This window comes from Falco cherrug, chromosome 7 (genome assembly GCF_023634085.1).
Source record: "Falco cherrug isolate bFalChe1 chromosome 7, bFalChe1.pri, whole genome shotgun sequence".
Taxonomy (NCBI): domain Eukaryota; kingdom Metazoa; phylum Chordata; class Aves; order Falconiformes; family Falconidae; genus Falco; species Falco cherrug.
Window position 1 is genome coordinate 20,579,573 of NC_073703.1, and position 12,403 is coordinate 20,591,975.

The window sequence follows — 12,403 nt, forward strand, 5'->3', positions numbered from 1 at the left end:
GTGAGCTCAGCCGTATCGGCAGGTGTCCTGGAACACAAGGCTCAACAACCTACATCTTTACTTCTACAGAAGATCATTTCTTTCGGCTGGGAAGCTGAGAGAATTAACATTCCTGTTGCTAAACGGAGGGCGTGAAGCCCTGTATAACTCTCACCCGTTAACCACTAACGCCCCAGGGTGAAGCACAGAAACAGTCCATTCACCGACAGGCATCGCTATAGTTACCTTTGAGCGTTTGAAAGTCTTCACTGCTCCGTTTTGTACACATGGTGCACTCTTGCCGATGTACAAGGGGTTGTGGAAGAGCAGGCGATCCCTGCTCGTGAACTGAAGAGCCCAGTCCCAAACACAAGGGAATTTGAGGCCTTTCTCATCACCCAGCTGAATATTTTTGCTTATGGCAAATTCCTGCAAGAAGTTAACGTTCAGGCACATGAAAATCAAAGAAAACGGGCTTATTCACAAATCTTAACTATAAACCAGTGCATAACTACTGGGCAAAGAAGAGCAGGGATAGAATTTGGAGGTGGCTGCAGATCAAAGCAACAGAGCAGCAAGACAGTCTGCTGCTGGGGACAACTGCTCTGCTCTCTCCTCCACTTGAGCAATGCAGAGTTACGAGTAATGCTACTGGGCAAAAATTACCTTCAATGACATTACATTGTTCGTTTGTTTACTCCTAACCCCCCCCAACTATTATTCTGAGAATACACTAATGGTCCCTCAATGCTCTACTTCTTTGTAAGCTAGCTACCCCCAACTTTAAAGGGGAAATATTTAACAAAATAAAGTTTTACTTTTATCACCCATCAAATGTTTACTACACACAGTTCTGATAAGCTCCAGCTTTCAAAAAAAAAATGTAAGTGTTCACTTTTCTAAATACCTTCACTGTGCATCACTATCTGAACTTTACGCAGTTTCTTCCAACTATTTAAACAATTAATATCAAGAGATTTCAAAGTTTGCCTGGAGTGTGAAATTCTATTTATTGCCTGTCATTCTGCTTTATCAGTTCCAGACACAAATCTGTTTCCTAGAGGAATACAAACAATAACGTACACAATAACAATGCTTTTCGGGGGCGGGGGGTGGTATTCAACAGACATTCTTCTACTAATAGGTCTACTAATAGGTAGTTACTATCTATGCAAAGATCACCTGAAAGGACACTCTGATCATGTTCATCTGGGGAGCTGAATATTTTGCCCCGAAGAGAGCATGACATTTTGAAAAATACAAAGCAATACTATTTAGCTGAGATGACGTTATTTCCAGAAAGGCATGCTGAAGTCTCTTAGTAGGTGTAATGCTCCATACTCACAGTGCTTTCCTTTACTCGCTGGTGAGGACAATTGAAAAGGAAAGTGCCAAACAGTGAGATGCGTGCACTGTCGTACAAGATGGTCAAGTACACTTCAGAAAACTCAAAGGCTGCTGGGTATTGTTCTAGCAGCTGCCAAACACAGTCAAGAAACATCAAGAACAAGGGAGACTGGGAAAAGAAACAGAGAGCTATTAGATTTAACACCCACTTTTCCCTGGTCATACCAATGTCTTGTGGTTAGCGCCCCATTAGGGTATTCAGCTCTATGTCTGGTACATTCCTCAACAAGGTGAAGTACTTGGAGTACTGTATTTTTTATGATTTTATGCAACTGTAACACCCTGTATTCCTGTTTAGCCACTTTCACAAGCAAATACGTCAACTGGCTTTCCCGGTGTTACCTTCCCCAGCTTTCCCTTCTGTGTAAGAAGCCAGTCAGTTCTCTCCTGGGCTCTCTTCATGCTCACGTAGCTGTAACAATGCTTTCTGCCATCCTCAGAATTTCCAAATTAGTGCTTGAGTGACCCTTCCTTACTGCGTGGCCTCATTTTCACAACGCATCTACTTCCTTCTTGTTTGAAATGACCGGAGAGCTGAATTCAGCCCCATTAACTTCCTAGCTCACTCCACGGTGGCCCACGGCTGGCAGAAGTCTAAACTATCATTTATATAAAGTTTTAGAAATATTTTCCTCTTGCCAGTTTCACTTTTCTGTCTATCCTTTCCTAGGCTCAAATTATTTCCTTTCTCGTTATTTCTCCCTTGCTATTTCGGTTTCTTTATCCCTCCATGCATTTTCCCTGCTTAGTGCTCGGTGCCCTCCGTTTATCGCCTGGCTCCACCGCTTTTGTGTTACTCTTCAGCATCGTCCCTGGAAAAGGCTGCTAACCCAGGGTCCTCTATTTTTCCAACTGCCATTACAAGTCTCTCCCTTGCAATGAAGCGGCCAAGTAAGATCAGCTGGAAATCCTGAACACCGAGCCCTGTGCTACCCTCTGTTAATCTGTTGGGCAGCTGTGCATCAGTTCATAACGCTACAGTCAGCTCAGCACCTTGAACAGTACTGCAAACTGATACAACTGGGCGTTCAAAAAACCGAGGATGAAAACACACCCTTGGTAAAACAAATAAATCAACCGACCCCTTCCAAACTCACTCCTTATCGCAATGTAAAACGTGGGCTGTGCTAGCATTCATGACAGCGGGACCTTTTCCTTTTGCAGCAACACAAAACCCAGCAACATTTGATTGCACCTGGTGTTTCACTGAATCTGTGTGGCTACAGAGGATAAATAAAATATATCTCTATCCTGGACAAAGACTCATTTTCTCTGACATTAGTTCCGTGAGATTTGGAAGTATTAACAAATACTTTTACTTTCAGATTTCTGTGTGAACAAACGTTCAGGCTGATATTAACCCGATACTATTACACACGCAAACGCCATTCATTGTTACCTCTTTGTCGGATCTCTTTAAGTGGTTACACCTGTCTAAAAACTGATATCCTGCCATGACCCATTCCTTCTGTATTAAGCTTTGAAATCCAACAATTGTTCGAAAATAGGGATCCAGCATGACTTGAATGAGAGAAGCAGCAAGACAGCTCAGGTCCCGTCCCTCTTCCTCTGTGAATAACATACAGAACGTGTGAAATAAATAACATATATAGGCACATACACAAAATCACATCTCAAAGAGCAAAAAGTGGCAACTAGGTGTAGTGTTTTTCTTTAAATTTCTTTTAAAACATGCTTTTCACTGCTGTACTTGTTCTCATGGTTTCAAAAGAAACTAAAAGAAAAAATCACCTTTTTTTTCTTTTTTTTCCTTCACTGAGACTCACACTACAGAAAAGGTTCCTGCAGTACCCAGGACAACAATGTATTCATCAGGGCCAAAATACCCACCCAAACGCCTGGTATTTAAACCAAGATGTGCTGAGAAGGAGGGCCTTTATGCTTAAATTTTCAACATACTTTCCACCCTGAAGCTCTTTTTGGAAGGCCATTATATGGGGAGAGTGGGATACGTTAGCTGAACAGGCCTTGTAAAAATGACAGAAGTTGAACAGTTTCTGATCTTGACATAAGCAAGTTTTTCAGCATCTTTTTTCTGCAATATCTGTTTGCACTTACACAACAGCAGCCACTGTTAGTGTAATACTTCTGCATCCAGGACCTCTGAATAAAACTGGTCTGGCTTATGCCAGGAGTATGAGCCCAGTTAACACAGTACAAACATTCACCCTTCGGTTTTGGTTTTATCATATCATTATCAGAATAAAAACCACAAAAACTCAAAGCTAAATATTCGTCTGACATGAGGGACTATACTACAGTTCAGATGCATAACAAAATTAATTTTCCTTTCTAGTTCCTCAAATGACAAAAGTATTTAGAAGCGAAGGGGTTTATGTATAAAGATTACAGTTGATTTTATCTAAATGTGTTTCTCTACGTTATTGTACTACTGCTAGAGATTACAGCATGCTATATGGTCGTATTACCTTGTAGAACTACAGAAACATGCTTACACTCCATCATATAGACAAGCTCAGCAGAATGCTTAAGAAATGATCTAGACAGGAAAAAAAAAAGTGATACAACAGTTAATGTGACAGGTTCACGCTCTAGAAGAAAAAAATAGGTGGGATATCTGTATTTACCTAACTCATATATTCAAAGAGAGAATCCTTCAACTGATTCAGCACTTATTTACACTGGGGAGTTTTTCACATTTCATTAATCGTTTTGTTCATGATACAAACCTTACGTACTCTAACCAGTGAGTATTTTCCAGTGAGGACAGCCACTTCTCTTCAGTTTCCTCAAAAGGCTCTACAACAAAGAAAGTAATTACATTACAAAACAACTTCAAATACCTACTCCTGTTAGCCAGATCTAGTAGATTTTGTTGTATTTCAGCAAAATAACCACCATGAAAGAAGGACAGTGCAGCCTACCATTAACACACAGCTGTTTGAGTTTGATATGTGCAGCCTGGATCTCCTGGATGTTGGGGAGACACTTGTCCAGATCAGATTTGTAAACATCACTTCTCAGGGGATGGCTTCGAGTTATTGCATTGCAAATCCTAAGTAAGAAAAAGAATCAGCCATTTTGTTATTGGGGGGAGAGAAACAGTCTTTCAAGAAACATCCAACAGTCTTTAACTGCAAATGACTAAAACGAGAGAAAACATGCACCTTATTTAAAAGAAAAAAAATAAGAAGTTGTCTAGTTTCTATTCAGGCACTGTGTTGCTCCTACCACAAAGCTGCTATTGACTCAGATATTTTTGGTATCTGCTAGCTACCAAACAAAAAAATGGAAATGCTGGGTCATTAAAACAAATCTGGGAAACTCTGAGGCTGACTGCCAGTTAGGTAGCTCTATTCCGTTTTTAATTTTCCAATATTTTTTAGTAAGACTTACCTATGCTAAATCAGCAGAACATATATATAAGTTTATAAAGCCAGGAAACTGACAAGGTTTCACAAATAGAACTCAAGAGCTCCAGCCTAACACACAAAATGCAAGTGCCTGCACTACTCCAAAAAGTCACCCTACAAATTACACCAAAGCACAAAAACTACCAAGCTAATAAACTACCTAAGCAAGGCTCTAAGTGCCTTCATCTTTCATCAAGGACACTGAATAACAAATCTGAGTGCACCGTGGCACTAAATCTATAGAACTGTATTCCCCAATGCCACAAATAAATAATTTTTACTGTATCTTGCTGAAGCAGGTTAAGAAAATCTCTACCAACGTAAGTTGTATTGCAGTAACATCAATAGAAAAGATTAAGTCTGATCCTTTTATCATCAAGTTCTAGCCACCTGAAAAATAAATATCTCTTAAAAGTTGAAAATTATTGAGTAATTGAAACTGAAGTGGACCTTGAATAGAAATTGTGCCAGAACTATATTCAGAGAACAGTCTCTCAAAAAGCTATTGCACTACAACATCATGAAGCGAGTATCCTCTCAATTACCAAATGCTGCTGTTTGTCACATGTAGCCACCACTTGTGTTATCCTACGCATCTGATTATAAAGAATAACATAACTAATCATTCACCTCTGATCAATTCTTCTTTGTTGCAATACATCTTTAATATTGGCCATTCTTACAAGGGCACTCCCGTTAGGATGATTCCAGGACCATAACTAATGGGGGGTGGGGGTGGAAAACACAGAAGAAACAACAAAATAATGCAGGTTAGTGTTATTCTGTAGAAACTTTCTTAATGCTACACATAAAACTGTGTTAACTGGCAAACGTATCTGTAAGATTAATATTGTACAATGATCAAGAACAGTAACAGAAAAAAGACTATACTTACTGGCATGCGTCTCCCAATGAATGAGTAGGAGTACAGCTTAAGGTCTTGATCTGCTAAGGAAGATGGAACCACAAAATATTCTGGAAGGCTTGGGGAAAAAAAGAGGATACAAAAGGTTACTTTTCCCTAAATATCTTACTGTTGGAAGAAGGGTTCGCCGGAGTCAAGAAGGCGCTCAATATGAGTTATGCATCTTGCTCAACTTTATTAGTTTCTAACACTACTTATATAGAACCGATACACATGCGTATTCGTAAAGCAGAAATATAATCGGTTAGTAGTCTCTGAACGCGCGCGGTTCTCACACCCCTAATTATCATGACTAAAATAAGCATTCTATCCATGTGGCTAATTGTGTTGCTGTGCTTCAGCCTTGTAGTTTGTTACTCCCTATTTTCCCATACCGGTCCCTATCTTTCTTGGCCCTGCACCTGCTTTCCCAGCAGCTGTAGCTTGTTACAGCCACGGCCTGTTGGCACAACATAATTACTTGGTCTCAGGATTCAAGAACAGCTCAAGGCTACCTTTCTTGTTAACTTCAGCACAGCAACTTCAGTACAATTCTGATTACAGGCCTATTCTAATACCAGGCCTGGATTGTGCAGATCTTCAGAGATTCTAAGGCCATGCTTCTGCAGCCATTCTTCTACATCTTACCAGCTCAGCTCTTGTTGCAACTCTGTTAAGCGATAATGCACCAGCCCCTAATACCGCAGTGCTAACCGGCTGTCCTGTGCTTCTGCGTGATTTAATTATCGTCAGCACAGCTCAGCAGTGCTTGTTTAGAAAGGTGCACATTTCAGAGGGAACTACAAAACCATGAAAGCAACAGATGCCAAACCACAACATTTCCTTTAACGAAAACACCTGCAGGGTATCTTTCAGGCAAGGGCCTCTCCGGAGAGCGGTACATTTAAGAGGTGAAGGGCACGGTTAGGTAGGATGGAGGCGCTGGTAGAGGAGACGGGAAAGACAGTATAATTGCCCTGTTTTCTTCTACTCATGTTGCAAAAGAAACTTACCAAGTAGATATCATATAACCTTCATTGACTGAACAAACTCTCCACTCTGAGGCACCTGTCCTTTTGATTTCTCTATCCCAATCAGAGTAAGTTTCGAACAAAGGTGTCTGCTGACCACTGGCACTGCCGATGCCACCACCACCACCTCCTGGGTCTATTCCATTCACCTTCTTTGCTAGGAAAAGAAAATTCATCAATGCACAAAAAGAGAAAAAAAAAGAAATGAAAAAAAAAATAATCAAACTCTTCACCTTCCTGATTACAAGGATGAGCCACCAGCATCAGGACTAACACTACCTCCAGCATCAGGACTAACACTACCTATCCTTGTGTTGCAACGGATCAGCGATTTAATGACAGCTTGGAGATACATGAGGATGTCAATGTATTTTTTCTTGCTGTTTCAACAGAGAAGCAACATAAAATTGGTACGTTGTGCTCCTCGACAGAAAGCAAACCATACTAACACTGAAGAACGGATGTTACCTGCAGTCACGGGACTTTTCAACGTGCCAAAGTCAGCAACATTGTAAAAACATGAACTCTTTACAGGCTACCCTTTAATTAGGTACCTTATAAAGAAAGAAAAATCTAAATTACATCATTTCAACAGCTTTACATGACTGCTGTATTAACAGCAAATATAATAAACAGAAGGCCAGGTCAAAATAGATGTTTTTATATATATTTACCTGGACACAAAAAGATGGCCTACTATTTTGTGGCTAGGGACCAAGAAGATTCGATAGTACGTTACTAATAGGGAAGGGTCTCCTTTGCTGGGCATTCTTTAGGTGCCAAGGAGGCAGGCAGTTACGTCTGAGGAGACTAGATTTTGTTTCTTGACACTTGGAAGTAAATTTGTAGATGTAAGGAAATAAACTGAGACTCAACCCTACGATAAACTCCCCCATGAAAGCTCCAGGCTTTAGCAAGAGATTGTGAAGATGCAAGTGCCTACCCAAAGAAAGCAGAAGGCAGCGTTACGGCTCGACTGTCACCTCCCTGATCGCAGTTTCTACTTTCTGTGTCTATCAACTTCATTCCTGCACTAGGAGTCAGACTACCTATGTTTTGCAGAAGAAAACTGGACTCAATCGGAACTAAATGGTTGTTCAAAGACAGTATGCAGAGAAATATGGCAATTACCAGAACACGTTAGCATTTTACCGCTCAGTGGGAGAATCTATAATTAGCAAGTACAGCCTGGGAAAAAACGATGTACATACACACCGGAGCGATGCAGGCTCGTTATGTTCCTCAAGAAGCACAAAGACAGTGTTTCAGCTTTTACTTTAGCGGGACTAGCAGGCACCGAGTGCCGTAAAACACAGCGCTGGGGTGGCAAGAGCAAAGCCAGAGATCTATGCTACAAACATCAGGGTTCACACCACCGCCACCACCTCCCCAACCCAAACCAGAAGTATTTCAAACTCTTTTCTCCAGCAACTGCAGCACAGCAGAACAACTACATTTTGCCATTCTGGTCTGCTGCTCTGGAGGAACAGCATTTTTTTTACCCACCTTATGCAATTCTTCCACTAGGTATTTTTCCATACAGCAAATGGCATTTTAAGGACAAGTAAAGGTAACTTTGTGACAGACTAGCATTTTGTTCACACTCCACTTTAATATTTTATTGTAATTTTATCTGCGAATTGGCTTCCTCCCTAGCCCTATATAATGCTAAAGTGCATGGACCTTAATCACCGCCCAACTTTTATCAGGTAAGAAATTGTAAGTGTAAGAAAACACGTCTGCAACGTAATCACATGCACACTTATTCTTGTGCACGCACAGGGCAGTCATGTAGGCACCTGCATGAAAAACATGCATTTTTGTGCAGATCTGAAGGCCTAGGCTCGTAATTCCACAACATTCGAGTTTTGTAACAGGCAGATGAGTGGCTTCTCACGCCAGCTGCTGAGTAAATATTTCAGTACCACAGAGCTACATCAATGGCACTTTATTTGGAGGCTTGTGACGCCAGAACTGATGGTCTTCAGCTGTGTATTGGCTGGGGAACACTAAGCAGTGACCGCACAGCATTACACTAGAAATGAAGTTCCAAAGGCATCTTTTTCAGGCTTACCTAACTGACAAGGTTCAGTTGGAGATTGGCCTTGAGCAGAGAGGGTGTGCTCCAACTCAGCAGGGGTGGTGGAGGTTTTGGGTGGTAAGAACTGCCTAGTAAGCCTCTACGAAAGAAGGTATGGAGTCCCAAGTTGCACAAATCCTCCTGCAATACCACCAGAAGAGAAACTTATTCCCAAAAGAAGGGCAGGTGAACAAGCCTGCCTGATGGGAGATTAGCTAGGCACCTAGAGTACCAATATAGACATACAATAGGAGGATCGAAGCGTGAATTGAGAAATATGAGTATTCATGCTGACACAAGTGCTGACATAGGTAGTTTTGTTTTGTTTCAGACAGGAAAGACATTTCTTTCAATTTTGGTCATTAATGTCTATCACAATGAGTGACTTATAACTGTAAGTAAGAGGTTGGGTGCAGGACAAGCCAATTTTATTACCCCTGGAGAAAGCCTCAAATGCTTTTTGCCACTGCTTCTAGACAGAAGTCTTACTAAAATTACGTATTATGAAACAGGAAACAAAATAATCAAAATACTTTCACACTTACCTGGATTATGATATATCTCCCCAACATACTCAAATGCAAAGAGAAGCTGAAGATCCGTTGGCTGAGAGTAATGAGCTATTGCAAGGCACACCTAGGAAAGAAACATTTATTACTGTTACTTACAGACATAAAATTTATTGCCCTTAATTATGACAGCATGAAATACGCAGAAGTTAAAAATCAGTCTTCTGATTTCTGTATTTTATTTGAGATGAGTGAATTATGTACTTAAATGTAGTTGCTGAAAGACCGTTACTGTAATCACAGTAGGTGAGTTCATAACCATCTATCAAGAACGATTAACTGACAAGGGTGGACTAAGTTTTTGCAAGACTGCAGCTGGCATCCCTAAACACGATGCTCTGCATCAACAGAGACAAGCAAGGACTTGGAGCTCTGTGCTGTGCCTGCTCACCCCCACCTAGAAGTAAGGAGGAGAACAGAAAAAGAAACACAACACACAGGTGGTGATCACAGTACAGCAAAATTTCAGTTGTAATTAGTCTTTTGATAAATAATCCATTTTTGTAAAATAAAGAGTACTTATCAGCGTCGCATAACAACAGAAGAAGGGCCATACTGAGGCAGTTCAGAAGGTCCAGCTCCTGACAGTGGCCAGCAATCAGTGCTCAGCAAAGGGGGCAAAACCAGAGCGAGTGTGCAATGAAATTTTACTAGGATATTTTTCACCAGTTGACAGTACAGGGACTTCCTGAATTCAAACCCGACGGCAGTATTCAACAGCACTTGACAAGTATTTCTTCTACAAAGTGTCAGCTGGGCCGAGAGTTTTTTGAAGTGCAACTTCCCTTTACAAAAGCCCTACTGGTTCTTCCCTGAAGTATCATATATAACCAAGAGTTTGTATTGAGTTAATTTTTTATCATCTTTTCCACCGATTCACCCCATGTAGGCATCAGGCTTACCAGTCTGTGCTATCAACAACTCTACCTTCAAAAATTTCTGCTCTTGGACAGGAAAACAAGAGGTTGCTCTCTGAAGACTTCCAGGACCTACATCAATCCTGCATCTCATTAACTTGTATTCCAAAATTATGAAGGGCATTGATGAAAATAAAGGAAAAGCAAATTGCTTGATAATAAAGAACAGCTTTGCCCCCCAAGTTACTTGGAAATAAGTAATTGTCATGTTAGTCACTTGCAGTTTGCCAGCTGAACGGCAGGCCAAGGATTCTCCATCCATCTTCGATTTCAACAGAAAGTGAGTTTTCAGGGTAGGTCCTTTTGCCAAGTGTGTGTGGGATTATTATACAGTTAATTAAACATGCCAGTAATCACCTTCTTCCCAATCCCCAGCTGATCTCCAGAACTGAAAGATCAGCCAGACTTTCTGAGGGTAGCAAGAAGTCAGTTTCATTACATTTTGACCTAGCGCTCTTGAGTTCTGTCGCAGATGACTGGACTTCATTCACAAAAGAAATCCAGCCGTAAGTCCAAATGCCTGCAAGTTTGCAGCAGGCTCCAGCGCCGCCTCTGACAACCCGATGCATTAATCAGGTTTAACCAGGCTGAGTCACAAGCCCTGCCCTGGGAAGGGAAATTCAGCCTGGATTTAAAAATAGATTAACTGGGGCCACAACAAGAGTCTTGCCTAGAGTCTGTGTGTTCTTTGCAACAGTCTCAGGACCAGCATCACACAGGCAACTGCTTTTCTACCCATAAAAACTGTTCATCTTGGTAGAACCCTAAGATTATTAAAATTAAGAGTGCAGCACACGGTTTAGTATTAGATGCTAGATTTCAACACAGTATAGCTTTGCCAGCCTTTGTCTCTTTAAATGTGGATATTCACTACTAAATACAAAAGACTTGACAAAACCCCTAATATGTAAAAGAATCAAATTCAGGAAGAAAAAAACCTTTCAAGCAGAGATTGGCACTGTTATTCTCCAAATTTTAGGACTTGATTTGGAGTCTTTAGCTTTGCCTTCTTCCCTCAGTATCTGCTTCTTTCTTTTACTGAAAAGTACCTGCCTTATCTCTAAAGAAAATACGTAATGAAAAGGACATTATAGAACACAAAACCCTATCCTACATGTTCAGATACAGAAATTCCACGTGAGAAGTTTCTAATTAGGGACAAAGACAAAGTATAAGTTCACATTATTATCACCTAACGTTTTTCCTTTCCATTTTCTTCCTTCCCTTCAACTCTCCATGACTTTTTTATGACAACATGTTGATACAACTTACTTGACCGTTGGGCAGTTTTGGATATTATTTTTGAAAAACATTCTGTGCATCCAAGAAATTGCTTTTGTTAGTGAAGGGAAGTCTTATTGTCATAGACATAAAGGAGGAGTTGCACGGCACAGTTGGAAGAATACTTCTACTGGCAGCATTGCACCACTACAGAAAAACTTCAGAGCTCACTTATGCTAAATTCTGCATGGAGAAAGGCATTGTATGTGATACACGCGGCATTATGGAACCTTCACCATATTTTAATTTACTTTGGCTTTTGATGGGGACTTTCCTCATTAGCTGTAAAACCAGTAATGAATGTAGACTAACGAGTTGAAAATGTGTGTTTTTTTCACAAACGCTCCCCAAGAAAAAAATTCCTATCGAGCCTTAGAAGAACAGCTGCTTTAACTTCTCTCCCCACACTTTCAGTTCCACAATGAAACTCCAAAAAAAATGGAATACAGGACAGTCCAGGTGGGTGGGTGGGACAGACCCCCACCCCCCCACCCCCCGAAAAACCCAAGTGATAAAAGTGTCACTGGGAAATGGTCTAGCATGAATTTCCAAATGAGCGTTTGCAAGCTTATACCCAGGATTTGGTAAAACTTTAATAACCACCACGAAGTAACTGGAAGCCATGCACATTCTATTAAATCTTGTGATTGTAGTGTACAAATCAAAGCTGAAGCCACCAGCTATTCCATAATACCTGCCCACTTTAACAGACATGGCCTGTCATTCACAAGGAAACAAAATGGAAATCTGCGTACATACACATTTTGACTTCCATTTTTTTATGTAACTTCTCACTAACTAACAGAGCTACTCCTCATCTTCGTTCACAGGAGTGAGAGA

The 12,403-nt window shown here is 40.8% G+C and overlaps 1 protein-coding gene across 1 annotated transcript in view; it reads right to left on the bottom strand.

Annotated features, from left to right (window-relative positions):
• MTMR10 (myotubularin related protein 10) overlaps nucleotides 1–12,403 on the bottom strand; it is a 41,515-nt gene that overhangs the window by 4,513 nt on the left and 24,599 nt on the right. The window contains exons 6-15 of the mRNA XM_055716189.1: nucleotides 9,342–9,432; nucleotides 6,699–6,873; nucleotides 5,677–5,764; nucleotides 5,412–5,500; nucleotides 4,293–4,423; nucleotides 4,098–4,167; nucleotides 3,837–3,907; nucleotides 2,786–2,955; nucleotides 1,325–1,495; nucleotides 226–408 (exon numbers count right to left, since the gene is read on the bottom strand). Of these exons, the coding sequence (XP_055572164.1) occupies nucleotides 226–408; nucleotides 1,325–1,495; nucleotides 2,786–2,955; nucleotides 3,837–3,907; nucleotides 4,098–4,167; nucleotides 4,293–4,423; nucleotides 5,412–5,500; nucleotides 5,677–5,764; nucleotides 6,699–6,873; nucleotides 9,342–9,432 (1,239 nt within the window). The remainder of the gene's footprint in view (nucleotides 1–225; nucleotides 409–1,324; nucleotides 1,496–2,785; nucleotides 2,956–3,836; nucleotides 3,908–4,097; nucleotides 4,168–4,292; nucleotides 4,424–5,411; nucleotides 5,501–5,676; nucleotides 5,765–6,698; nucleotides 6,874–9,341; nucleotides 9,433–12,403) is intronic.